This window comes from Lynx rufus, unplaced genomic scaffold, assembly GCF_022079265.1.
Source record: "Lynx rufus isolate CCGP_SWC_20201006 ecotype Redwood Valley unplaced genomic scaffold, mLynRuf1.p SCAF_3, whole genome shotgun sequence".
In the NCBI taxonomy this organism is placed as follows: domain Eukaryota; kingdom Metazoa; phylum Chordata; class Mammalia; order Carnivora; family Felidae; genus Lynx; species Lynx rufus.
Window position 1 is genome coordinate 69,761,491 of NW_025814845.1, and position 25,165 is coordinate 69,786,655.

Below are 25,165 nucleotides of genomic sequence, written 5' to 3' on the forward strand. Positions count from 1 at the left end.
CCATACATTGGAATATTACTCAGTCTTTAAAAGGAAAGAAATTCTGACATGTGCCACAACATGGATGAACCTTGAAGATACTATGTAAAGGAAATAAGTGAGTTACCAAAGGACAAATACTGTAGGATTCCACTTATATCAGTACCTACAGTAATCAAATTGGGAGACAGAAAGTATAAATGTGGATTATATGGAATAATGGAAATATGCAATAATGGAAAATAATTAATGCCACTGAACTGTATACTTAAAACTGTTTAAGAAGGTAAATTTTATGTACTATGTAAATTACCACTATATATGTATACATATACACACATACACATATATATATAATTACCACTATATGTATACATATGCATGCACACACACACACACACACACACACACACATCCCTCCAGCTTTCAATTCACTGACTTACTCTACTCTTCAGTTTACCTTGTCTCAAATTTAAATTCTTTTTTTTTTTTTATTTTATTTATTTTGAGAGAGAGTGTGTGTGTGTGCCCACAAGCAAGCACAAACAGGGAGGGGCAGAGAGCCATGGAAAGAGAGAATCCCAAGCAGGCCTGCACTGTCAACACTGAGAGCCCAACATGGGGCTCAATCTCATGAACTGTGAGATCATGACCTGCCGAAATCAAGAATCAGACGTTTAACCGACTGAGCCACCCAGGCACCCCTCAAATTTAAATTCTTAATGGATTTTCATAAGCTTGAAAGAAGTAACAACACTTTCTCAAAATCAAGATCCAAATTTACTTACCTATTCTGGATTCCTGTAGAATCATTTTTTAAATCATAGAAAATGGCACCTATAACCAATCCCAGGATGATTGTTACAATTATCTTTTCAAAAAGAAAAAGAAGAAAAGTCTTAATTAAAGGCAAAAACAACACGCCATTTATGATTATTATATGGCTACATAACCAAATTTCTCCATTGAGATAGATACTTCAAATCGTTCAGCCAAAGCCCTTGGGAGAATATGGAACAGTGTATGTTATTAGACCGCTTTCTAAATTAAAAAATAATTTATCTGTGTGTTGGGGAGGCTGACAGTAGAACACAGTAAACTCCTAGAACTCTAAGGATCCCCCCACTGATTCACCAGGCCGGTTCAAGGTCTAGTTCAAACTACCAGGCCTGGGAAGGCCATATAGAGTAGGGAAGCAATGCAAGTGCATGGCTAAGTCATTTGAGAAATAAAATAAAGTCCAAGTGGCTCAAGAGTTCTGACCTGAACTTTCAACCTTTGTGCTAGTGAACATGCAGTTTTATATTTGAAGAGGCTCAAGTAAAAACGGGATATCTTTACTCTTTTTTTAAAATGACTTTTTAAAAAATATGTTTATTTATTTTGAGAGAGAATATGTGCGTGTGTGTGTGTGTGTGTGTGAGAGAGAGAGAGAGAGAGAGAGAGAGCGAGAGCAGGGTAGAGGGGCAGAGGGAGAGAGAGAGAAAGAGAGACAGAGAGAGAGAGAATCCCAAGCAGACTCCACACTCAGCACAGAGCCCGACACGGGGTTCAGTCTCACAACTGTGAGATCAAGGACCCGAGCCAAAATCAAGAGTTGAACACTTATCCGACAGCCACGCAGGCACCCCAGGATATTTTTACTTTTAACATTAAAAATAAATAAAATGTTTCAAGCACATATAAAACAATTCTAACAATGTTATTTCATGTGATAAGGAAGCAGCGTTAAGCTGGGGCCCGCCTATCTGACCCAGGGGACAGTCTATGCCTGTACTGGAAAAGTGCACTGTCACTGCCACCAAAGCATTCAAGCAGCTCTCTCTGAGGGTACCCAAGTACTTTCACTACCCATTCTCTTGTCACTGCTTCTCCAGCAACCTCAGCCCAAGGGCCTGCAGCCAAACGAGTAGAACTAAGCTGCCAGTTTTTTGCCACTCTTACCTACCTTCACTTACTCGGTCTGTTTGAGGACTCAAGTAGACTGAATAAATATCACTTTTGTTTTTAAGATTGACAAAATATCTCTTAAGGACACTTCTATAAGCAAAGGATTAAGGGTTATACTATGACACAATTTATTTAGGAAAGTTCTACGTATTGTACTTTTATGTTGTATTAAATTTAAAAAATGTAAGAAATGGTAATCTGAAGAAAACAAAATATCCCACCATGTATCTTGGAACCTTCAAAGTTAAAAAATAAAATAAAAAATCTCAGTACTACTACAGTACAATGGTATCAAGACTTAAAGGAATTTTTTAAAGCATATTTTGGCATGAAGCAAACCAAACGGGTAAACAGGATCATGATCTGTGGAGGCTAGTTTGTGAAAACCACAGTCTGGAAAAAGTATGATCTGAGATGTCTTTAAAATTCCCTTGCTAATAAGACAGTCAGAAATTTGGAGAAAAAAATCTATTACCCTGGTATATTTTCATTACCCTCAGAATATACTGTACTTCATGCCAACAGATAAGCTTCCAAAATAAATGATGATGGCTCCACTACCATGTGTGCATGTGTATATATACAAGTCTCTATGTTCACCCAGTATAGCTTTAAGAATGTCTGGACTTTTTAATCTGGACACTCTACATGCTTGTTTCTTTTGCATATAAAAGATACTGTCAATATTACCATTAGGACGTTCGCTAAAGGTTCGATAGTCAGTATTACCAAAGGATGTTCGCTATGATCAATCTCATAATTTTGTCATGCTTTTTACAAGGTGAATCCACGTTATTCTTTCTTGGATTACAGAAAAGAGAAAAAAAATAGCCAAACTAAGCATTGCTCAACAGAGCACACAAAGAGGAGATACTGTAAGTCTTGTGCACCTGGGCTCTGTTCTGAACAGAAGGAAAAAAAAAAAAAAGAAATTCCCTAAATATGTTATTCTGTCTTATTCAACTGTGTTTAGCAATATATCTCAAGGTGAGTTCTGAGGGATAATTATGGCCATTACTCAAAAAACATCCCTAGTCAAATGTAAAATGTGCCAGTAGAAAAAATGAATCTTTAAGAGATACGATAGTGTTTTCCAAATTGATTTGATCAGAAAAACCCATGGCACATTAAATGAACATTAAATCCTTCTATACAGATGATCCATTCACTCCCAGATCATTCAAATACAACCTTTGGTTAAAGGGCATTATTAGAAGCAAAGTCTGAATCATGGAAGTGACTAGTTGAAATCTAGGTATGGCTGTAATACAACTGATACAGGATTTATCAGCGGGAAGCCATAAAACAGTTTAACAGCTTCATGTTCAAATACTTTAAAAAGTAAACAACATACATGAGTTTAAAACCACTACACCGAAGGTCAGCAAGCTAGGGTCTACAGGTCAAACATGGCCTGTCACCTATTTCTGTTCAGCCCTCTAGCTAAGAACAGTTTTTACCACTTTTTTAATGGTTGGTAGAAAAGAAAAGTGAGAGAAGAATATTTCTTGCCACATGAAATTTAAATGAAATTCAAGTTTCAGTATCCATCAATAAAGTTTTATTGGAACACAACTATGTTCATTTGTTTATATATTATCTATGGCTCCTTTCAAGCTAAAATGGGAAAGGCTAGAGACAAAGACCACATGGCCCACAAAGCCCAAAGTATTTACTACCTAGCCCCTTACAAAAAAGGTTTGCCTGCTCCTGTTCTTAAGCAAACATTCCAGTATCTACAAATCTGAACAGCAGATACTCAGAGAGGTGCAATGTTCTATCTTTGTTCTAGGAGACTGCCACTACTCTGAACACTGTTGGGACTCCTTTAGTGGAACTGAGTTCATTGAAGAAGCAAGTAGGCTGAATATGCAACCTGGAGGCACTAGGCCTGGGTCTACATCTGAAGTAAGCCTAGCAACAAAAGATGCAGAGTCATGGTGTATTAGAAATAGTTCCACATTTTAGAAAAGGGAACCCTCTTACACTTTTGATGGGAATACAAACTGGTGCAGCCACACTGCAAAACAGTATGGAGATTCCTCAAAAAGTTAAAAATAGAACTACCCTATGATCCAGCAATTGCAGACCAGGTATTCACCCAAAGAATACAAAAACACGAATTCAAAGGGACACATGCACCCCTATGTTTACAGCAGCATTGCCTACCATAGCTAAATTATGGAAAGATTCCCAAATGTCCGCTGACTGATGAAGGGATAAAGAAGATGTGGTATATATACACGTAATTGGATATTACTCAACCAAAAAAAAGAATGAAATCTTTCCATTTGCAATAACGTGGATGGAGCTAGAGTATTGTGCTATGCAAAATAAGTGAGGGAGAGAAAGACATATGATTTCACTCATATGTGGAATTTAAGAAACAAAACAAACAAGAAGAGGAGAAAAAAAAGAGAGAGAGAGGCAAGTCAAGAAACAGACTTTTAACTATAGAGAACAAACTGATGGTTACCAGAGCAGAGGTGGGGGGCGAGGGGTTGGGTTAAATAGGTGAGGGGGATTAAGGAGTGCAGTTGTGGTGATGAGCACCAGGTGTTGTATGGAAGTGTTGAATCACTAAATTGTACACCTGAAACTAATATTACACTAAATGTTAACTGATTGGAATTTAAATAAAAACTTTTAAAAAAATAAAAAAAGAAATACCTCCACATTCTAATCATACTCTTCTCAGACTACCATATTGTGACTTGGACAAGACACTTGTAAATCACTTTCAGACGCAAGAGAAATTTAAGTTATTTTCCAAGTAAAAAAAAAATCTATAAATCACACTAAAGAACCAACTCCATCACATTCCAATAGTGATGTTGGAACAATGGGTAACCAGGTTGACTTTGTTTACCAGACTTGTACTCAAAAGACATCAAATATACTATAAAAGAATAAAAATTTAACCTTGATTGCTAGTACACAGAAGTGTGCATATTCTGACAGAAATGTCAAATAACAAGTAGCAAAAATGTTTGGAGCAACTGGCAGGGTATCTCAAAAAGGGATACAGATTCTTGGTATTAATACTTACAAAGCAATTGTACTGAAGTATGAAAATTATGGTGTACGTGGTAAGAAGTCAGTAATATCTTATTAGTGCCAACAGCACATCATCTTTTAGTACTTGACAGAAATTCAACGATTGACAGTAAAATCAATAACCCCCAAAATAACTAGCTAAACTGACTTCCTTGAAAAGAATGGTCCAATGAACTGGGAATACTAGAGTTTTATATGACAGAGCACCTGAGAATTACAGAAAAATAAAAGAGTAATAATCAACAACTCTGAACAGAGCCAGCCAAAATAGAAAAAGAACAGGATTTCATCATTATTAAAAGAAAGTCAATCTGACAGTGAATACCCTTGTTTAACAGAATTAAAGTCTGCTTACTACACTGTGGTAACTACAAACTGTTGTAGGTATCTTAGTGCTCTCCTAAGATTCGAATCCCAAAATGAAGAAGGTCAATTATAAGGAACAACATTTGTACACAGGCTCTTCCCTCAGAAAGCAGCTGGCCCCCATGACCTTCTAAGGCATTCAGTGACTTCCAGATCCAGGCTTCCCCGGCCAACCGATTTCAAATGCAATCAACTCCTTTCCACTCTCTCCCTCTTTCCCCCTCCCTGTTCCTTCTATCTTTTTCTCTTCCTTTCTCTGCTTTTCTGCTTAAAAGTTCTCCACAGACCCTTTTACCACCTGACTTGCTATATAGTTAATTTCTGTATGAATTTGTCATCTGTTTTCCTCATTGGAAAATAGGTTCCATGAGAACAGAGGTTTTATTTTTGCCCATTTTGTTCACTGCTGTATATAAGCTCCCAAAATGCCATATGTGATCAGTAAGAACTTTTGTTGAGTGGATCAGGAAATGAATGCATGAAGCTATCAGAAAACTATAGATGTGGCTGAACATCTCCTTTACTTCACAATTTTGAAGAAAACAAATTTCTACAAAGATTATCCATTACAGCTTGTCTAAATCAACAAAAATTCTGAGTTAGGTAGTAAAAAAAAAAAAAAGCCCATAAAAAAAGAAAATATTTTCCTTAAGTAAAAATTTCATTGTGTTTTACTTGTTCTGTTGGCTGCTTCTATATCCCAAATGGAGTGGGGATAAATAAATAGAATGTTGAGTAGAAGATAAGCATAATCCCAAAATAGATTATATTACAACCTAATATTCCCACATGATATGTCTGAGCATAATCAGAAGAATCTGTCAGGTTACCTGAGCTATAGAGGCCTGAGGGTTACCCAGTAAGTTTTTGAATGAACGCTTGGAAATCCATCTGAGTTGATGACAGAAGGAGGTGGCATAGGTGATCTCCCCAAAGGCTGAGCTCTTCTTTTTCTGACCCTCTGAGAGTTGATTTAACTCATCTTTTGTTTTTCTGGAGAAGGCAGAGTTGGCATAAAACTCAGCTATTTTTTCAATGAGTGGAATATCTCTCTTGGAAAGTTCTTCAGTCTCCTTGGCTTTGGAATAAAAGCGGATAAAGAAGGGAAACTTTATTAGTAGAGTAACAACTGATTTAGCCCATTTTTTGGCAACCCTTTTCTTAGATTCTTCCCTAATACCTTAATTCTAATGCTTGAGTATAAAAAATTATTAGATCTGTCATTGCTTTACAACATTAGAAAAATACAGTTAATTGGGGTGCCTGGGTGGCTCAGTCAGTTGAGCGTCTGACTTCGGCTCAGGTCATGATCTCATGGCTCATGAGTTAGAGCCCCACATCGGGCATCGGGCTCTGTGCTGACAGCTCGGAGCCCAAAGCCTGCTTCAGATTCTGTGTCTCCCTTTCTCTCTGTCCCTCCCCCGCTCATGCTCTGTCTCTCTCTCTCTCTCTCTCAAAAATAAACATTCAAAAAAAAATAAAAAAAAAAAAGAAAAATACAGTTAATTGACTGACTACTCTCATAAACTTATGAATACAGCAAACCTACTGACCTTTTCCTAACTATAATATTTGAACCCTAATTCTTTTAAAATAGACATCTTATCATAGCAAGTTATAATTCCTAATAGAAAAATCTTGCCTTTGTTTTCTTCTATATGCAAATACATAAATTGCCAAGTTTCTTATTTCAAAACACTATAAAATCCATGGGCATTTTTAAAATAAAAATTCCCCTTAGAACTGATACTATCATATAAATGGTTATTTATAAATTAAATCAAAAATATTCTCAACAGTCAAGGAAAACAAAATCTGTGTTGACCAATGCCATAGAGTGAATGTTTGTGATCCGTCAAGATTCATATGCTAAAACTCAATCCCCAATGTGATGATATTTGAAGGCGGGACCTCTGAGGGGTTATTAAGTCATGAGGGTGTTGTCCTCATTAATGGGATTGGTAAACTTATAAAAGAGGCCTCAGAGAGCTTCCTCCCTACTTCCACCATGTGAGGAGGCAATGAGAAGATGGTGACCCATCTCTGAACCAGGAAGCAGGTCCTCAACAGACAATGAATCTGCAGATACCTTCATCTTGGACTTCCCACTCCAGAACTGTGAAAAATAAATGTTTATTGTTTAAGCCACCTGTCTATGGTATTTTTGTCACGGTAGCCCAAGTGGACTAAGACAACGGTTATCAGAGGACAGTATTAATATAAATTCACAAAGCCATGATTTAATGAGTTGCCACATTGCTAAACTTCAGCTAATGCAGTGAAGCAATAACCTGTGACTCTCAACAGATTTTCATACCTTCACCCTCCTGGTCCTGTCTGTTTAATACCACAACAGAGGAGTCTCCATTAATGACATCCAGGAAGAAGTCTGCAGGGTTATTATAGGGCTCACACTGGTAACCTACAAAAGAAGGCAACTCAAGTACACAAACTTGATGGTCTTGGAAAACAGAAACTCACAGGGGTGAGAGAGGTGAGGGAGAGGGAGAGAATCTGATAACTTCTCCTTCACTTTTTTTTTTCTCTTCTCCCTTCACTAATTTACCTTTTCTTTTTATACATTCAATCACACAACATTTCAGCAATGCTCTGTCTCCCAGAAAAATACACACTTAAAACCAACCTAGGACTCTCAGAAAGTTCATACTAGGTCCTTACCCATCTTAGTTCATGAGACCCGAAACAGCTATCCTCAGTATGCTCTGAGGCTTATCAGAACTTCTTCAAAAATAGAAATATAGGTGCAAATAAAAATAAGTTAAAAAAAAAAAAGCTGTAGCTGGAACTAATGCTCTTCAAAGCAAGGCCACAAGCAAAGAATGCTACAGCACAGCAGGACTGTCCTTGGGAGAGGCCAGGGGTGTGTTCTGCTCTCCAAGTTCACCTGGGGATGGCCAAATATGCATTCATTGCGCTGTCATAATTCCAATAGGGAGAACAAATCACCAGAGCAGCACTCCCAAGAGAATGTGACTGGCACAACACAGCTGAATGCTTATCTCAGCTTCTGTGGCACAATCCTCTGGACTCAACTTGGCCTCCAGTTTGACTCTAGGTTCATCTCCCCTAAACTCCCTAGACCTATGTGTGCTTATTAACTTTAAATGATGGACGTTAAATCGAAATTTTTAAAACTGGCTAGTGAATATTTAAAACTATATTTGGAGTCATGGAGCATCATCTATAATCGTATCCAAATATCTCTAAAATGAAGCAGCGGTGCCTGGGTGGCTCGGTTGGTTGAGTGTACGACTTCGGCTCAGGTCCTAATCTCACGGTTTGTGAGTTCGAGCCACATGTCAGGCTTTGTGCAGATAGCATGGAGCCTGCTTCAGATTCTCTGTCTCCCTCTCTCTCTGCCCCTCCCTGGCTCATACGTGCACTCTCTCTCTAAAAAATAAACATTTAAAAATTTTTAATAAAATAAAGCAGACAACATGAGTCGTAAAAAAACAATTACATACTTCCATTCTAAATAGAACCAAGCAGTCCAAAACTGTCAGAAATGTCGATCCCTCAAAGACAACTAGTCATTCTATTAACTGGCAAGTCACTCACACCCCCTCAAGGCCTAAATCTGCAATCTAACATTACTAGAAAATTTTAAGTAGCATCTTATGAACCTCCACCAAAGGAGACTAACATCTTCTACGAGGGAATACAGTGATAAAGCCTGATCCATAATACAGTCAAGAAGATAATTGGAGGATACTATTAGGCCTTTCCCAAAATGTTCAACAGACATAACTGGCTATGAAGCCAACATACATCCTGAACTGAAGTGGGAAGCAGATCAGGTAAGGTCCAGTAGAAATACTCCTGCACACACATGCAGGCATACTCAACCAGGTCAGGAAAAAGACCCAAAGAACAAGCTAGTGCTGCAAAGTGAAGAAAAATTCTAGCACCAAACTACCAAAGTTGTGTTGGAATGGGGGAAGCCATGGTATGTCTACTCAAAAATCAACAGCATTCCTATAGACCCCTTTTACTCTCTTTAGGATTCTCTTAATAAAGGATCTTACTACGTGAAAAAGTCAAGCATACCCATTAATGCAAAGTAACCCAAGGCCTCCTGGGCAGGCCCATGGAACATTAGTCTTCCTGAGGCCAACAAGGTGAGGCTATCAAACAACTTGAAGATAGAGTAACGAGGCTGATGAATGGAGAAAATGATTGTTCGTCCCTGTTCAGACATCCTAAATTAAAAGTGAAAAAAATAAAAGTCATTAAATGTCTGAGTCATTAAACATGTGAAATGTGAACATCGTGGCAACTTTATTCCTGCCTCTAGGTTATCTATTCTTAGTTCGACTTGATTTTCTCTTACTAACTTCTCATTTCATATTATCTATCTGATAGTTAGGAGACCTCAATTTGGTGCTTCTATGAAGCACTAGGGTTTCTAAAGTGTGTTCCATGGGCAGTCTACATCAACCAGAAGAGTAATTAAAAATGCAAATTTCCAGGGTCACCTGGGAGGCTCAGTCAGTTAAGCGACCTACTTCAGCTCAGGTCATGATCTCATGGCTCATGAGTTCATGCCCCGCATTGGGCTCTCTGCTGTTAGGACAGAGCCCGCTTGAGATCCTCTGTCCCCCTCTTTCTGCCCCTCCCCAACTAGTGCATGCACACTCTCTCTTTCTCTCTCTCTCTCTCTCTCAAAAATAAAGAACCATTTAAAAATGCAGATTCCTGAACACTCTCAGACCTATTGGGCCTAGTGAATCCATACATCTAACAAGCACCCAGGTAGTCCTGTAAGTACACTCAAGTTTGAAAACATATTATAGACTAAATATTAAAACAACGATTGCATGCCCCATTCTCACTGATCATTTAAATCTCTTGGCTCTTTAGGAATTGGTTTTCATTCTTTTCCCTTAATGATACAATTAACATTACTGAGTACTTACTATGTCTTTGCTACTACATACTTTATAGATAGCCTTATCTAAATTTTCACAATATTGTTACAAGGCAGTACCAATATTACCATTACCTTTATTTACAGATAAGACTTAAGAGAGCTGAGCAACTGGCCCTAAGTGTCACAGTTACTTAAGGGGTGGGGTTGGGAATTGATCTAATTCCATGGCCAAAACATTGTTAAACTACCTTTACACGGGAGTTACTACTTACGGGTAGAAAAAAAAAAAAAAAAACAAAGGCCAAATCACTGTTAAAAATCTGTTATTATTGGAAATATTTTATGAGAGGTATCATGTCAATGTAGGCATTTTCTAAGTACCTACTTACTATATGCTAGCAGTGTCTATAAGTTCCTTCCGCCCCAAATAGGAACGGGCCAGTAGATCAATCATTTCAATGCAGTGTGGAATAAAAGAAGCTGAGGGTTTCTTATAAGCAAAATAGAAGACTATAACCCAGTCTGAAGATAATATAAGTAGTGTATCAAAGGGGCCAACCGGAGTAAGCCAAGAAGAGAAAGTGTAGTCAGGTGGAAGGAACATGACAAAAAAAGTATGCAATAACAAGGTCTACTAAGGAAACTACAAGTAGTTCAATGCCATTGCAGAGCCCAGAGGTATGTGCAGGAGTTGGGACTGGGGGAGGGGAAAAAGTTAGTAAGAGAGACTGCATCAAAAAATAAGACCATGATGAATCCCTTCACTCAGAAGCTGCAGCTTTAGTCAGACGGTAAGAAAGGGCTGGTGAAGCACTGGAAGCAGGAAAGTGGATTGGTGTGAAAGCCTTGTGGTCTGAGGCCCAATGACATCAATATCAGTATCTCCTATTAGACATGTACACTCTTGGACTCTATGCTGTAGAAACAGAATCTGATTTTAACACGACCCTAGTGATTAGTGTGCACAGTGGAGTGTGAAAAGGACCAGGTTAGAGCACTCCAACAGGGGGGAACGATGCTTGTGTGCTAACTAGAACAAAACATGATAAAAACATAACACAGTCAAGTATGCCACATCAATTCACCATTCTCTAATGAATGCTGTTAACATACTTACAGATGACAAAAATATCATGCATTCTCTAACTGAACCCGAACCCCAGACCCATTAGTTGGCATCTTCACTTATATGTGCAACTGACATCTCAAACTTAAGATATCTAAAATCTTCCTGTTGCTTCTTATCCTAGCATAGAGACTTGCTTATGAGGGCATGGGCATCAGAGGAAGCAAGGTAATGACAAGGAGGGGATGTCATTAAAGGTGATGTGTTTGGTAGCTTTTAAAAAAGTGGGGGTTAGGGAGCAGTCCCAGAGGTAGTGGGCAGAGGAAATGGCCAGAGTGACTAAGAGATTAGTAATATTTAACAGTTAAGTTACTTGGCTGACCAAGTAAGTAAATATATTGAGATAATGACAGCTAAGACTTTGTCTGTCTAAAAAATCATTTACAAACATGGAAAGGGTGGGGCACCTGGGTGGTTCAGTCAGTTAAGTGTCTGACTCTTGATCTCAGCTCAGTCATGATCTCACAGTTCGTGAGTTCAAGTGCTACACCAGGTTCTGCGCTGACAGCACGAAGCCTGCTTGGGATTCTCTCTCTCCTGCTCTCTCTGCCCCTTCCCCACTCATGTGCTCACTCTCGCTTTCTATCTCAAAATAAATTAACATTTTAAAAAACAAACAAACATGAAAAGGGAAAAGACTAAAAAGAGGACTCATGTTAGACGAGATTGGAAATTTTACACATTCTTGAGTTTTTTAATACACACATACTAACAGAGCAATAGTTACAGATGTATGTTTGTATCTATCATTCTATTCAAAATATATATATGTATACACATATGTAATTAATATTCCATATATTTTCCAAATAGAAATAGGTGCCTGGCTGGCTCAGTCAGTGGAGCATATAACTCTGGATCTCAGGGTTATGAGTTTGAGTGCCATGATGAGTGTAGAGATTACTTAAAAATAAAATCTTTGATAAAAACAATATAAAAATATATTTCTGTGTTATATAGATACACATACATAACGCACATGTACACAAATATTTCCTAGGTATGTCTGCTAAGTGGGTCTGGAAGCAATGAAACTTCCAGTGTAGTAGCAGCAAGCACACTACACTAAGTAAGCAGATCTTGGTTTCTAAATTCTGACTACACCAGAAGGTACCGGGGCTCCTTAGAGAAACATCTGACACAGGAAACGGACAAGACAAGCCTGGATCATCTTGTTGACCAGGAAGTAGAGAAATGCTTGAAGAATGATTAGGGAGCATGTCAAAAGGACACAAAGCCAGACTGAAGGGGCTTCCAATGGCCAAATCAGGGCTAATTGAATCATAGAAAATAAGTAATAGCAGATTATAATCTATTGACTAAAATAATATGAGTAAAATGAATAGAGAAGGAGGAAAAGTTCTTGGTAGTAGAATGCCAACTAATATATGTAGAAAGAATGATGTAAATAGAAAATCACTTGGCAACCATCACACCAATAATTGATCGAGGTAGAAGTTGTGAGTACATGCTAAAACTGGTGGGTAGAGATTTGATGAGAAACAGGATATGGACATAATAACCAGTTATCTCCCCTGACAAAATATTAATCAATTACAAAGGGAAAAATAATTACTTCACAGCAGGTACACCCAGCAGACACCAACATGACCAGCTGATGGTCGTGAACATCACCCATGGAAAAGTCAAAACCATGCAGCCCCTCTCCTCGTTAGGGAAATACAAATCAAAACCACACTGAGATACCACCCCACACTGGTCAGAGTGGCTAAAATGAACAAATCAGGAGACTACAGATGCTGGTGAGGATGTGGAGAAATGGGAACCCTTTTGCCCTGTTGGTGGGAATGCAAACTGATGCATCCACTCTGGAACACAGTGTGGAGGTTCCTCAAAAAAATTAAAAATAGAACTACCCTATGACCTAGCAATAGCACTACTAGGAATTTACCCAAGGGATACAGGAGTGCTAATGTATAGGGGCACATGTACCACAATGTTTATAGCAGTGCTTTCAACAATACCAAATTATGGAAAGAGCCTAAATGTCCAACAACTGATGAATGGATAAGGAAGATGTGGTTTATAGATACAATGGACTACTACTTAGCAATGAGAAGGAATGAAATCTGGCCATTTGCAGCAACGTGGATGGACCTGGAGGGTATTATGCTAAGTGAAATGAGTCAGAGAAAGACAGATACCTTATATTTTCACCCATAGGTAGATCTTGAGAAACTTAACAGAAGACCATGGGGGAGTGGAAGGGGGAGAAAAAGCTATAGAGAGGAAGGGAGGCAAATCATAAGAGACTCTTGGATACTGAGAACAAACTGAGGGTTGATGGGGGGTGGGGGAGAGGGGAAAATGGGTGATGGGCACTAAGGAGGGCACTTGTTGGGATGAGCACTGGGTGTTGTGTGGAAACCAATTTGACAATAAATATACAATAAAATAAATAATAAAATAAAATAAAATAAAATAAAATAAAATAAAATAAATCACACAGCCCCTGATTTTTGCACAAGAATACAACATCATTTCTGTGGTATCCCTACCAAGAATTCATGGCCTGAGTCTAGTCATAGAGAAACACTGGATGCATCCAGGTTGAGGGCCACTCTACGAAATGTACTCTTGAAGACCGATAAGGACATGAGAGCCATAAAAGACGAAAGAACTGTTCAGAATTAGAAAATATTTTAAAAATCATTCCTGGAGAAAATTCTAAGCCAGAAAGGAGAAAGAGACACTTTTGGGACAACTGGTGAAGTCCAGCTGGAGTTCATGGGTTGGATGGTGGTGCTGGCAGCAATGTGGACTCCTTGGATGGGAGGTGTGTAAGATGGAATTGTAGGAGGAGTGTCCTTGTTTCTTAGAGATATACTCCAGAGTATCTAGGGGTGATGGTACATGATGTCAGAAAAAGACTATGTGGGGTGGAGGGACAGAGGGAGAGCAAATGCACATAAATGGTAATAGTTGGGGAATCTAGGTAAGAGGACATGAGATTTCTTTGTACTACTCTCGTAACTTTTCTGTTAGGTTAAAATTTATTTTTAATTTTTTTAAATGTCCAAAACTTACTTTTGAAATTTCTCCTACAAACATATTCTTCCCACTGGAGGAATAAATATAAATGCAATTCTTTTCTCCATTCTTCCATTTTTCAGGTCCCAAATTTTAGAAACTCATTCTTTCAATAATCACTTCCCATGTCCAATTCATGAACTAATTCTGTTGGTTCTATCTTTAAAATTGATCCAGAATCCATGACTTCTCACCAACTCACCACTACCATCCTAGTCAAAACCAGCATCATATCTCCACTGAGCTAATACAGCCTCCTGACTGCTTTCCTTATACTCACCTTGCACTACAGTCTTTTCTCTACACAGCTGCCACTCTTCTGTTCTAGAACTCTCTAAAAGTTTCCCATGTAACCTAGAGACAATAAAAGCCACAGTTCTTACAGTGGCCTACAAAGCCTTTGTAATCTGCCACCCACTCAATTCCATCTCATGTCCTATTCTGTTATGGACTGAATTATGTCCCCCACCCAAAATTCATGTTGAAGTTCTAACCCCTATGACCTCAGAATATACCTGTATTTGCAGACAGGGTCTTTACAGAGGGACTTATGGTTAAATAAGGTCATATGTGGGCCTTAATCTAAGGACGCAGATTGAAGATGACTACGGACAAGCCAAGCCAGGGAGAAAGGCCTCAGAAAAAACAACTCTACTGACCCTCTTATCTTGGGCTTTTAGATTCCCAAGAATATGAAAAACTAAACTTCTGTTGTTTAAGTCACCCAGTCCATTGATACCACATTATGGCAGCCCTAGCAAACTAATCGATAAGCAATCCCCATTCTACCTAGTTCACCAGCATCCAGTCCCTCTGGCCTCCTTGACATTCTAAACACATCAGGCACACTCTGCCTCAGGACCCACTGGCTCTTCCCTCCAAGGAGGACTCTCTTCTCTCAGACATCCAGGTCCTGCTTACTTGCTCGCAGCTCACATATCACATCATTGAGGTCTTCTCTGACCATCCTGCTGTTTAATATAGCACCCCCACCCCCACTACAGCCATCTTTTGCTACGCTCTTACCGTGCTTCATTTTTCTTGAAACGCTTATATTTGTCGATCAACTGTTTCCCTTGAACAAAGACAGAAGAAATTGCGCTCACTGCTGAATTCCCTATACCAAGAAGAACACCTGATATACAGCAGGTGATCAGATATTCTCTCAGCATGGATGAGAGAATAATGTTCCTATAGCATTTACCTCTTCAGGAGCAAAAGGACAGCATTTGCTGTGCTTGAGTCTAAGCCAGTTGTGGGCTCATCTAGGAACAGGATGGCTGGATCAGTAATAAGCTCCATTCCTATACTAGTCCTTTTTCTTTCTCCTCCAGACACACCACGGATAAACTGAGTTCCAACCTAAAACACAAATATCATTATTAACAATTACAACCACAGCCACTATTGTTTGTGGAGGTCCTACAATGAGCCGACCCTGTAAGAGGCAATATCTCATCCCTTGCTTATTCAAAATAGCAAGTAAATAAAAATATGGGAAAAGAGGTAGGTTTCTCTTTAATAAAATGAGTAAACTGAGGCTCAAATCAGCTAAGTGGCTAAGCCTGATGTGAAAGCCATGCTTAACAGTACTATATATTCCTTACCAAGTCAAATTAGAATAGTAAAAGATTTGGCCCTGGCATACTGAAATCACAAACCAAAAGGGAGATAAAGGTAGGAGAGGAGAAGGGGAAAGCATCTATAATTTATTAATTTTCTTACACTCTCCCTCCTCACCCCTCCAAAAGTCCTCAGTGTGGTTTGGGAAACAGAAAGTTCACTTTCTATTATACCACATTAGCACCTCTTAAATCACCATAAGGCTTCCCAAATTGACCCTGCATATATCCCAACTCACTGCAGAATTCCTCACTCGTTCTTTCAGACAAATCCAGAAGACAGAACATTCTACAGGGCAACTGTAGTCTTTTCTTTTGGCTCAGTCTTTTCAACTAGTCGGTGTCATTGTATGTAGTGGGGATGGAGGGGACAAGAAGGTTTGGGGGGAGGTAGGAAGCAATTCCTACATTAAGAGTCTTCAAAGAGATAATCAAGTGCTACTGATGCCCTTGGCTGGATCTTGTAACAATTGAGCCATAACAGACATTTTGGAGACAATTGGGAAAATGTGAATGAATAGGGGCTTAACATAACTGATATTAAGACACTGTTAATTGGGGCGCCTGGGTGGCGCAGTCGGTTAAGCGTCCGACTTCAGCCAGGTCACGATCTCGCAGTCCGTGAGTTCGAGCCCCGCGTCAGGCTCTGGGCTGATGGCTCGGAGCCTGGAGCCTGTTTCCGATTCTGTGTCTCCCTCTCTCTCTGCCCCTCCCCTGTTCATGCTCTGTCTCTCTCTGTCCCAAAAATAAATAAACGTTGAAGAAAAAAAAAAAAAAAGACACTGTTAATTTTGTTAGTTAATAATGGTATTGTGGTAATGTAGGCAAATGTCTTTTTTTTAAGATGCATAATCAGTTTTCAGGAGTGAAATATGATATTTATAACTTTCTCTAAAATACTTCAAAAAAACACTTCAGAAAAAAAGCTGAAGCACATATGGGATAAGATGTCAACAACTGAGGGGCGCCTGGGTGGCGCAGTCGGTTAAGCGTCCGACTTCAGCCAGGTCACGATCTCGCGGCCCCGCGTCAGGCTCTGGGCTGATGGCTCGGAGCCTGGAGCCTGTTTCCGATTCTGTGTCTCCCATCTCTCTGCCCCTCCCCCGTTCATGCTCTGTCTCTCTCTGTCCCAAAAATAAATAAAAACGTTGAAAAAAGGAAAAACAAAATTAAAAAAAAAAAAAGATGTCAACAACTGGGAGAGCTAGGTGAATGTTATTAGTATCATACCATTATATTAATTATACTATAATCATACAATCAGGATAGTAATCAGACTATTCTATGTTTAAAATTTCCTAAAAGTAAAAAAAATGTTGAAAGTATTTTCAATCAATTAGATAAATAAATTCTAAGAAGTGAACAACTACCTTCAGCTCATTTCCCAGGAATTCTATGCAAATAAGTTAGGGCAATGGCTGTCTATTTGTAAAGAAGTTTTACCTAAAAATAAAGATTGGAAAGCACCTTACTAAAAAGACAAAATGAAAAACAGAGCCAAAGCAAAGGAAACCCAAACCCATAAACTACCCAAAAGTAGTAAATGGTGGCATCCCGGAGTGCTGCTTCCAAGCAAAATATAGCAAAATACACTTAACCTTTTTTTTAAAATGTCAGTATCACATGAAGCAGCAGCCAGCAGAATGCCCCCTTTCTTCATTATCTCTAAGTCGAGGATAGATTTCACAGGGGGATTAAACTATTGCCACCACAGGCTCAGTTAGTAGAGGGTACAATTCTTGATCCCAGGATTGTAAGTTCGAGCCCAAAATTGGGTGTAGAGATTACTTAAAAATAAAATCTTTAAAATAATAAAGAATGCTAAACTACAGCCACCACAATCTAAAAAGCTCATCTTCACCCAAAGCTTCAAATGTCTTCCCAGCAAATCTTTCATCCCTAGTCATCAACTGTAAAGTTCTCTCATTCATTTCATTTCTTCCTCCTGACTCTGCACAACCACAAAAGGAGTTATTTTTGTCTCTCTGGCCCCAAACTGTTATCTCTAAAACCTAAGAACCCAGCACATAACAGACAATATGTAAGTAAATATTGGCAGAAGAAAGGAAGATATGAAGAGGAGAGGGGAATAAGAGACAAAAGTACCAAAAGAAAGGCTATAGAAAAACGACTGGGATGCTACACAAATTAGAAATAAACCCTAAGTTAGGGGTGCTTGGATGGCTCAATTAGTTAAGCATCTGGCTCTTGATTTCAGCTCAGGTCATGATCTCACAGATTCGTGAGTTTGAGCCTCACATTGGGCTCCTTGCACTGACAGTGTGGAGCCTGCTTGGGATTCTCTTTCTCCCTCTCTCTCTGCCCCTCCCATGCACACACTCTCTCTCAAAATAAATAAGCTTAAAAAAACAGGAATAAAACTCTACTTTGACTATAATTTTGAAAGCCAAATTATAGCAAAGTGAAACGTAGAGCCAGAACCCTTGGATTTTTGCCATTTAAGAATTCCAGAAATATACCTCAAAAGCAATGGAACAAAGTCTCCTGGAGGAAGAGGAAGAAGAGCTAAAAGGGGAAAGAAAACAGGAAGAAGTTAATGTAAAGACAGTGGATGACCCATGACAAACGGTGTGGGAAAGCGTCAAGAGCTATCATCACATGGAAAGGGCCTCGTGCTCTTTGCAAAGACACTTCTATATACTAGAGCACACTGCCACACTTCATTTGCAGGGTTCAAACACTTTTAGTTTTTTTCTGGCTAATTTCCATCTCCATATTATGTTTTTCTCATCTTTACACAAAGCAGTCACTTTTGACCACACATATTATAGAAAACTTCTGAATAAGAGTTACACTATCCACACAGGTAAGATCCTATTTGCCAGCTATGATCCTGTCTGTTTTTTCCACATTACCTTGGAATCCGCCACTTTATCCAGACCTAACTCCTGAATGACCCTGTTAATCCGCATATTTTTTTCATTAGTTGTCATAGTTGTTGGAAGCCGTAGAGCTGCTGAGAACTGTAAATTTTCTCTCACCGTCAGAGTGCCCATCACGACATCATCCTTAAAGCAAAATGGCATTTGAATAACACGTATTAGGTCTTTTCTAATACCATCACCCTTAAGTACATGTAATGTAATCCACAAGAATAACACACTCAATTTAAAGTCCTAGCTAATGATGTATTTGCAATCATACAAATGACAACAACTTCACATATAGACAGCTGAAAAAGCCTGATGGCATAATTTTCATTCTGTATCAGTACACCCAAAGAGACACAGGTCATTATGATTATTACCAGTAGACACGTCAGACTGCTTTATACAGGATTTACCAGAACATCTTTCTAAGCTCGAAGAAGGACAGGGGTGAAGGTAGGGCCAAAAGGGAATTCAGTAGTGTCTTATGGAAATGATAACTAGAATGGATACCATTGCCCTTACCATGGTTATATTCCAGATTCTCCCTGCCTTTTCATTTCACACTACTCTGAATCTTACGGGGGATTATGAAAAGCTGGTGGAAAGAAAACTGGTTCTATGAGTATGTCATATAGTCAGTTGGAAGTACACTAAACTATCAGCCAAGGTACTTGCCCACATAGAAACAGAAGCAAGCTACAAAAAAATGCATAAATACTTACTTGTACCACATAACCTGAATTACATTTGAAATTGGCAGGTCGAGGTGCTCCATTTATCAAAACATCCCCAGATAATCCATGTGGATCTTTCCTTGCAGCTAAGACATCTAACAACCTATGAGAGGACATATACGTTGTGATTTTTCTCCAACTCAGGCTATATCTCTCGGCTCCACTGAATCCAAATTCTGCTCAAGTTAGAAAATTAACTGATCAAGAAATTCTATAGATTACCTAAAATTATATTTTTAAATTCTTACCTTCCCTTTTTTAGTATATGCTACAATAAAGCCCAAAGACATGAAACCGAGGCACTGTTGGCTGATCCAGCACAGACTTCCGAAAGAACCTTCCAGGCTGTGACCTTGGGGGGTCTCAAGGCAAGCAATGTGCTCCTTTGTCTAAGACACAGGCCTTAACTTATGCCTTTGGCTCCATCTCCCCACTTTCTATTTTCTCCCTCCTTTCTCTCCCCATAGCTCAAATCATAGCCAATAGCTGTATGCCAATCATGTCCTGTTATCATGTCCTGTTAGTAAGCTGACCAAATAAGATTTCCCGGTCCTTGAGACAACCACAAGCTAGCACTATTGCACGTTACCCACAGAGCCTAGAACCAGACTAGGTAGGCTGCAAATGCTCAACAAATACATGCTCACGTAAAAAAAATCTTGAAAAGCACATTTAAGCTGAAAAGAAAAAGCTGACTTATATTATTATACTCACGAAGATTTGCCTCCACCTGTGGGTCCCAGAATGGCATTGAGGCCAGGTCTCATGATGCCACTGTAAACACAGAGACATACCAATTTAATGGCTTGTTTCAAAACTGGTTCTATTAATTTAGGGTCTGCATTTAATACACTCAATGAAAGTGATTAACAAAAAACAAGCACAAACCAACTCTTAAAAGAAAAAGACACTGAACTGTCAATTAACATAAGTCCCACATACAAACGATGTTAATCAATACTCAAGACATCTAAGAAAAATGGCTTGGGTCCCTCTAAATTCCTTTCACTTCTTCTCTAAATCATTTATATTTTTTGAAAAAGGACACAAGGAAGTTCAAGTTTCCTCAAAGTAGCAGAGTCTAGTGAAACATCTCTGTTAACATTTATCCCCCCAAACACAGTGTAAAGAGCTTCAGTCTTAACTAATGTTCAGTGACATCAATTATCTTCAAGTCACCTCATTTGCTACTTAGTCAAGTTCTACACAATTAACGAGTCAATGGACTTCTAGAATCCCCAGTAAGAGTGTTCTCACTGCTTAAATCTACTCAGACTAAAAAACAATATATCTGAAGTAGAAAGTCAATGGCTAGAATAAAGCACCTCACAGGTAAAACAAAAAACACATCACCCGTTCTTAACCCTCACAAATTTTTTACTAAATTAGAAATAGTAAAATATATATTCTCAATATGTATCATTTTCTTCCTTATAAAGTTTCAGGTAATTGGACTGGGAAATCCTCAGTGTAGAAGTGATAGATGCCACTATCTGTAGGGGACAACTTAAGTTGTCACAACTGTAAAATGGCTGGTGGATGTTAGGGTGAAATGTAGCTTTCACTCTGTTACTCAACTGTGGTGCCTCGCACAGAAACACTGCACAAATACAATGAGTTTGGTAAACTAGGAACAAGCTGTAGAACAGAAAAATCTCTTATTCTTTCAATGACCTCTTCTCCTCCCCCCATCCCCGAAAGTAAAAAGACATACTGGCTGAGTGAACTTTCAAGATGCATTTATCTGTAGCTCTTGATTCATCTTCTTTATTAATAGCTACCTAGTAACTGTTTCTAAAATGACCAGAAATAAGCTTGTCATTCACAAAGACTTCATTATCAGAAAAAATCTCCAGGTTTTTAAAACATTTACTCAAGTAAAGACCAACTAATCCTAAATGATTAGCCCAAAATTGAATGTGAATGCTCTAGGACAATTTTATAGGTCCCCAAGCTGGGCTTACTTTGGCACTAAACCCTAGCATTACAGAAAACAACAACATACAACCACAAATGCAAGAAAGAGTTCCAGTTGGGAGCAGTGGCTAATTCTCCCTCCATTCATTCAACACAATTATCCAGTGACTACTACGTATGTACAAGACACTCCTCTAGGACATGGGACAGAGAATAAAACAAAGTCCTAGGCCTCCTGGAGTTTACAGTCCAAGGGCCAGCAAAAGAGAGCTGGTCACCTGTTTTCTGTTTTCATAAACAAAGTATCGTTGAAACAGAGCCACACTCATTCATTTACGTCCATGGCTACTTTCACACTACAGTGACAGAATTGACTAGTTGCAACACAGATGTATGGCCCATAAAGATGAAAATATTTACTATAAGGCCCTTTATAGAAAGTCTGTTGACGCTTGTTCTGGTTTATGGTCTACAATCCCCTTGTTTCCCCACCCTGCCCTCCACTCTACTATCATCCCTCCAAACTCATTTCCCACCCTTATTTACTGCTTTACAGCATGTACATGCAGGAAAATCTCCCTCAATGTATTGTAAAACTTTGTCAACAAGATGGTGCAATCTTGTGTCACCCCCCACCCCACCATAGCATGCAGCACAGTGGTACAATGGGTAGATCATTGAATACATCAAATGAAACCTAGCTAAAGGATTCATGTCACATCTATCACATTTTAGTGCATAATGGTTAATCCTCTGGTCTCATTTTATGAAGAGGTCCATGCCATTCCCACTGCTTGGAGCTACCTTCCCTCCCTACCTTGTTCTACACACACACTCTTCACTCTCTCTCTCATTCCCCCGGGCCTCCAATTTAGGATTAGGGACTTCCATGGTATCTTCTAATCCCCCTATCTGTCCCTGTAAACAGTAAAGTCCTCTACTTGTATGAATCCACCATTAGACTAGAAGGTTTCTGGAACAGAGGACATAACTGTGTCACTAACATCTTATACAATGTCAAGCACCTCATAGACACTTAAAATTTATTGAATAAATGAGTCTCTACATTTTTATAAATGACAGTTACTTACAGGAAAGCTAAAAAAAAAAGTTTTCAATAAAAACAAATGTCAAAAGACACCTGGGAAGCTCAGTTGGTTAAGCGTCTGACTTTTGATTTCAGCTCAGGTCATGATCTCACAGTTCGTGAGACTGAGCCCCATGTCGGGCTCTGCATTGTCAGTTTGGGATTGTCTCTTTCACTCTCTTTGCCCCTCCCCCACCCCCCACACATGTGCTCTTTCTCTTTTTTCTCTTGCAAAAATAAAAATAAACTTTAAAAAAATGTCAAGAAGTAGGAAAAACTTCTTGATAGCTGTAACAGAACACATGCTGTGAAGGGAGATGGAAGGAACAGAGGTGACAGCTAGAGGGCAGGGTAATTACTTATATTAAGGAATAAGAAAAGTAAGCAAATCAGTAAGTATATTAAGGATAATGAGAACCAGGTTTTTTACTTTTTGAGATATTTTATAAAAATAGAAATGTAGAAAGAACCCTAGGTATAAGATTAGAATTGAAGGTATTACTGAGAAGTCATGAGTTTTAATCTATATACACAAATAGATATAGAAAGCTTTAGGTACAAAGGGGCGCCTGGGTGGCGCAGTCGGTTAAGCGTCCGACTTCAGCCAGGTCACGATCTCGCGGTCCGTGAGTTCGAGCCCCGCGTCAGGCTCTGGGCTGATGGCTCGGAGCCTGGAGCCTGTTTCCGATTCTGTGTCTCCCTCTCTCTCTCTGCCCCTCCTCCGTTCATGCTCTGTCTCTCTCTGTCCCAAAAATAAATAAAAAATAAAAAAAAAAAAAAAAGAAAGCTTTAGGTACATGTATAAGCACATTGTGTGTGTGTGTGTGTGTGTGTGTGTGTGTGTGTATTCCCTAGGTCTACCCACTGAGAAGGCCTAGAAGCTATGACATCCCAATGGCAACAAACATTCCAAACACCCAGATCTTGGTTTATAAATACCATCCTCCATGAAAAGGAACAACAGCTAGTTCCAGGTCTGAAGCAGGGTAAGTATTCAGGGAGTCTGAAACTTCTTGCTGTGCCAAGAAAATACTCAAATGAGAAAATATATCAAAAGAACAAGGTAAAAAAAGCAAAGGTCTCCCACTGACCCAATCAGGAACAGTAAGATTATCAAGAAGAATAATGATAATAATGCAATACTATTGAATGGTATTGAATATGAAATCCATGAGTCTATACTGATATAAAGAAATGAACGAAGAAAGGAAGAATAGAGCTTTTTTTTCTTTTAGTAGACTACAATCTAATCCATACTGAAGAGTTGGATGAAAACAGAAAAATCACCTTTTGATAACTATCATAGTGATTGTTACTGCTGACTTGGGAAGGAGGAATCAATGGGGGCTAAAGCTGGTGGGCTGAAGATTAATGAGGACTACAGTTTTGGAATAATGTCAGAGTATCTCCCCTCATAGTATTTATCAATTACAAAGTAGAAATGGTAACATTGCGGTGGAAAAGGCTGGTAGACACCAACATGACCAAGTAATCAAGGTTCAAGGGTGAGACAGAAAAATACCAGGTTGGATGAGACAAAAGAGACATGATGTGGTGGTTAGTTAAGTATGTTAAGGGCATGGTTGACTGACAGTCCCTTAGCACCCACCACTGCATTCACTATGAGGCTGCACTTCCCCTGGGCTGCTCCAAAACAATGACTGAGTCGCTATATAAAAGAGGATCCTTATTTCTGGAAAACATACACCAAAGGAGTTAAGGATAATAAAACACCATATGGACAGCTTGCTTTTAGAAAAATACTAATGATAATGGGTATATAAAGAGTAAAAGTAACGAGCAAATGCAGTGAAATGTTGACAGGTGGGGCATCTGAGTAAAAAGTGCAAGGTTTAAGTTTAAAATTATGTCAAAATAGGGTCACCTGAGTGGCTCAGTCAGTTAAGCATCTGACTTTGGCTCAGGTCATGATCTCACAGTTCATGAGTTCAAGCCCCACATCAGGCTCTTTGTTGACAGCTCAGAGCCTGCAACCTGCTTTGGATTCTGTTTCCCTCTCTCTCCGCCTCTCCCCCACTCAAGCTCTGTCTCTCTCTGTCTCTGAAAAATAAACCTCAAAACTTTTTAAAATTATGTCAAAATAAATTATAAATTAAAAAAATCCTGAAACAGTATAACAAATATCCCTGGAGATTAAAAAATATCCACACATCTACTGGTATGGACCATTTTTTCCATAGATCTTCAACCTTCGTGAAGGAAAGCCCAAATACTGGGTATGGGGACAAACTAAGTGTAACAAAAAGGTTTTTCATGAGGAAGTAAAATCTTACCTTTTTGAATGCTAATAGTCAGATTTTGTTTTGTCTTCTTCCCCCGACAGAGGAAATCAGGTTCTAGTTACTTAGATCTACAAATGAGATTACAAAATGTCCAAAGGAAAAACAAAACTCAAGATTCTCATCAGATTTCTTGAAATACAGTTACTACTGTGAATGCTGGCAGTGCTATCAAATACAAATCAAAAATTAGG

At 38.9% G+C, this 25,165-nt stretch overlaps 1 protein-coding gene across 7 annotated transcripts in view; it reads right to left on the bottom strand.

Moving 5' to 3' along the window:
- Positions 1-25,165, bottom strand: part of ABCG2 (ATP binding cassette subfamily G member 2 (Junior blood group)) — a 147,463-nt gene that overhangs the window by 16,269 nt on the left and 106,029 nt on the right. For all 7 annotated transcript variants that reach the window (XM_047091035.1, XM_047091034.1, XM_047091032.1 and 4 more), the window contains 8 exons: positions 20,382-20,441; positions 19,656-19,770; positions 18,919-19,071; positions 15,625-15,782; positions 9,421-9,572; positions 7,670-7,774; positions 6,183-6,430; positions 768-850 (listed from right to left, as the gene is read on the bottom strand). In XM_047091035.1, the coding sequence (XP_046946991.1) occupies positions 768-850; positions 6,183-6,430; positions 7,670-7,774; positions 9,421-9,572; positions 15,625-15,782; positions 18,919-19,071; positions 19,656-19,770; positions 20,382-20,441 (1,074 nt within the window). The remainder of the gene's footprint in view (positions 1-767; positions 851-6,182; positions 6,431-7,669; positions 7,775-9,420; positions 9,573-15,624; positions 15,783-18,918; positions 19,072-19,655; positions 19,771-20,381; positions 20,442-25,165) is intronic.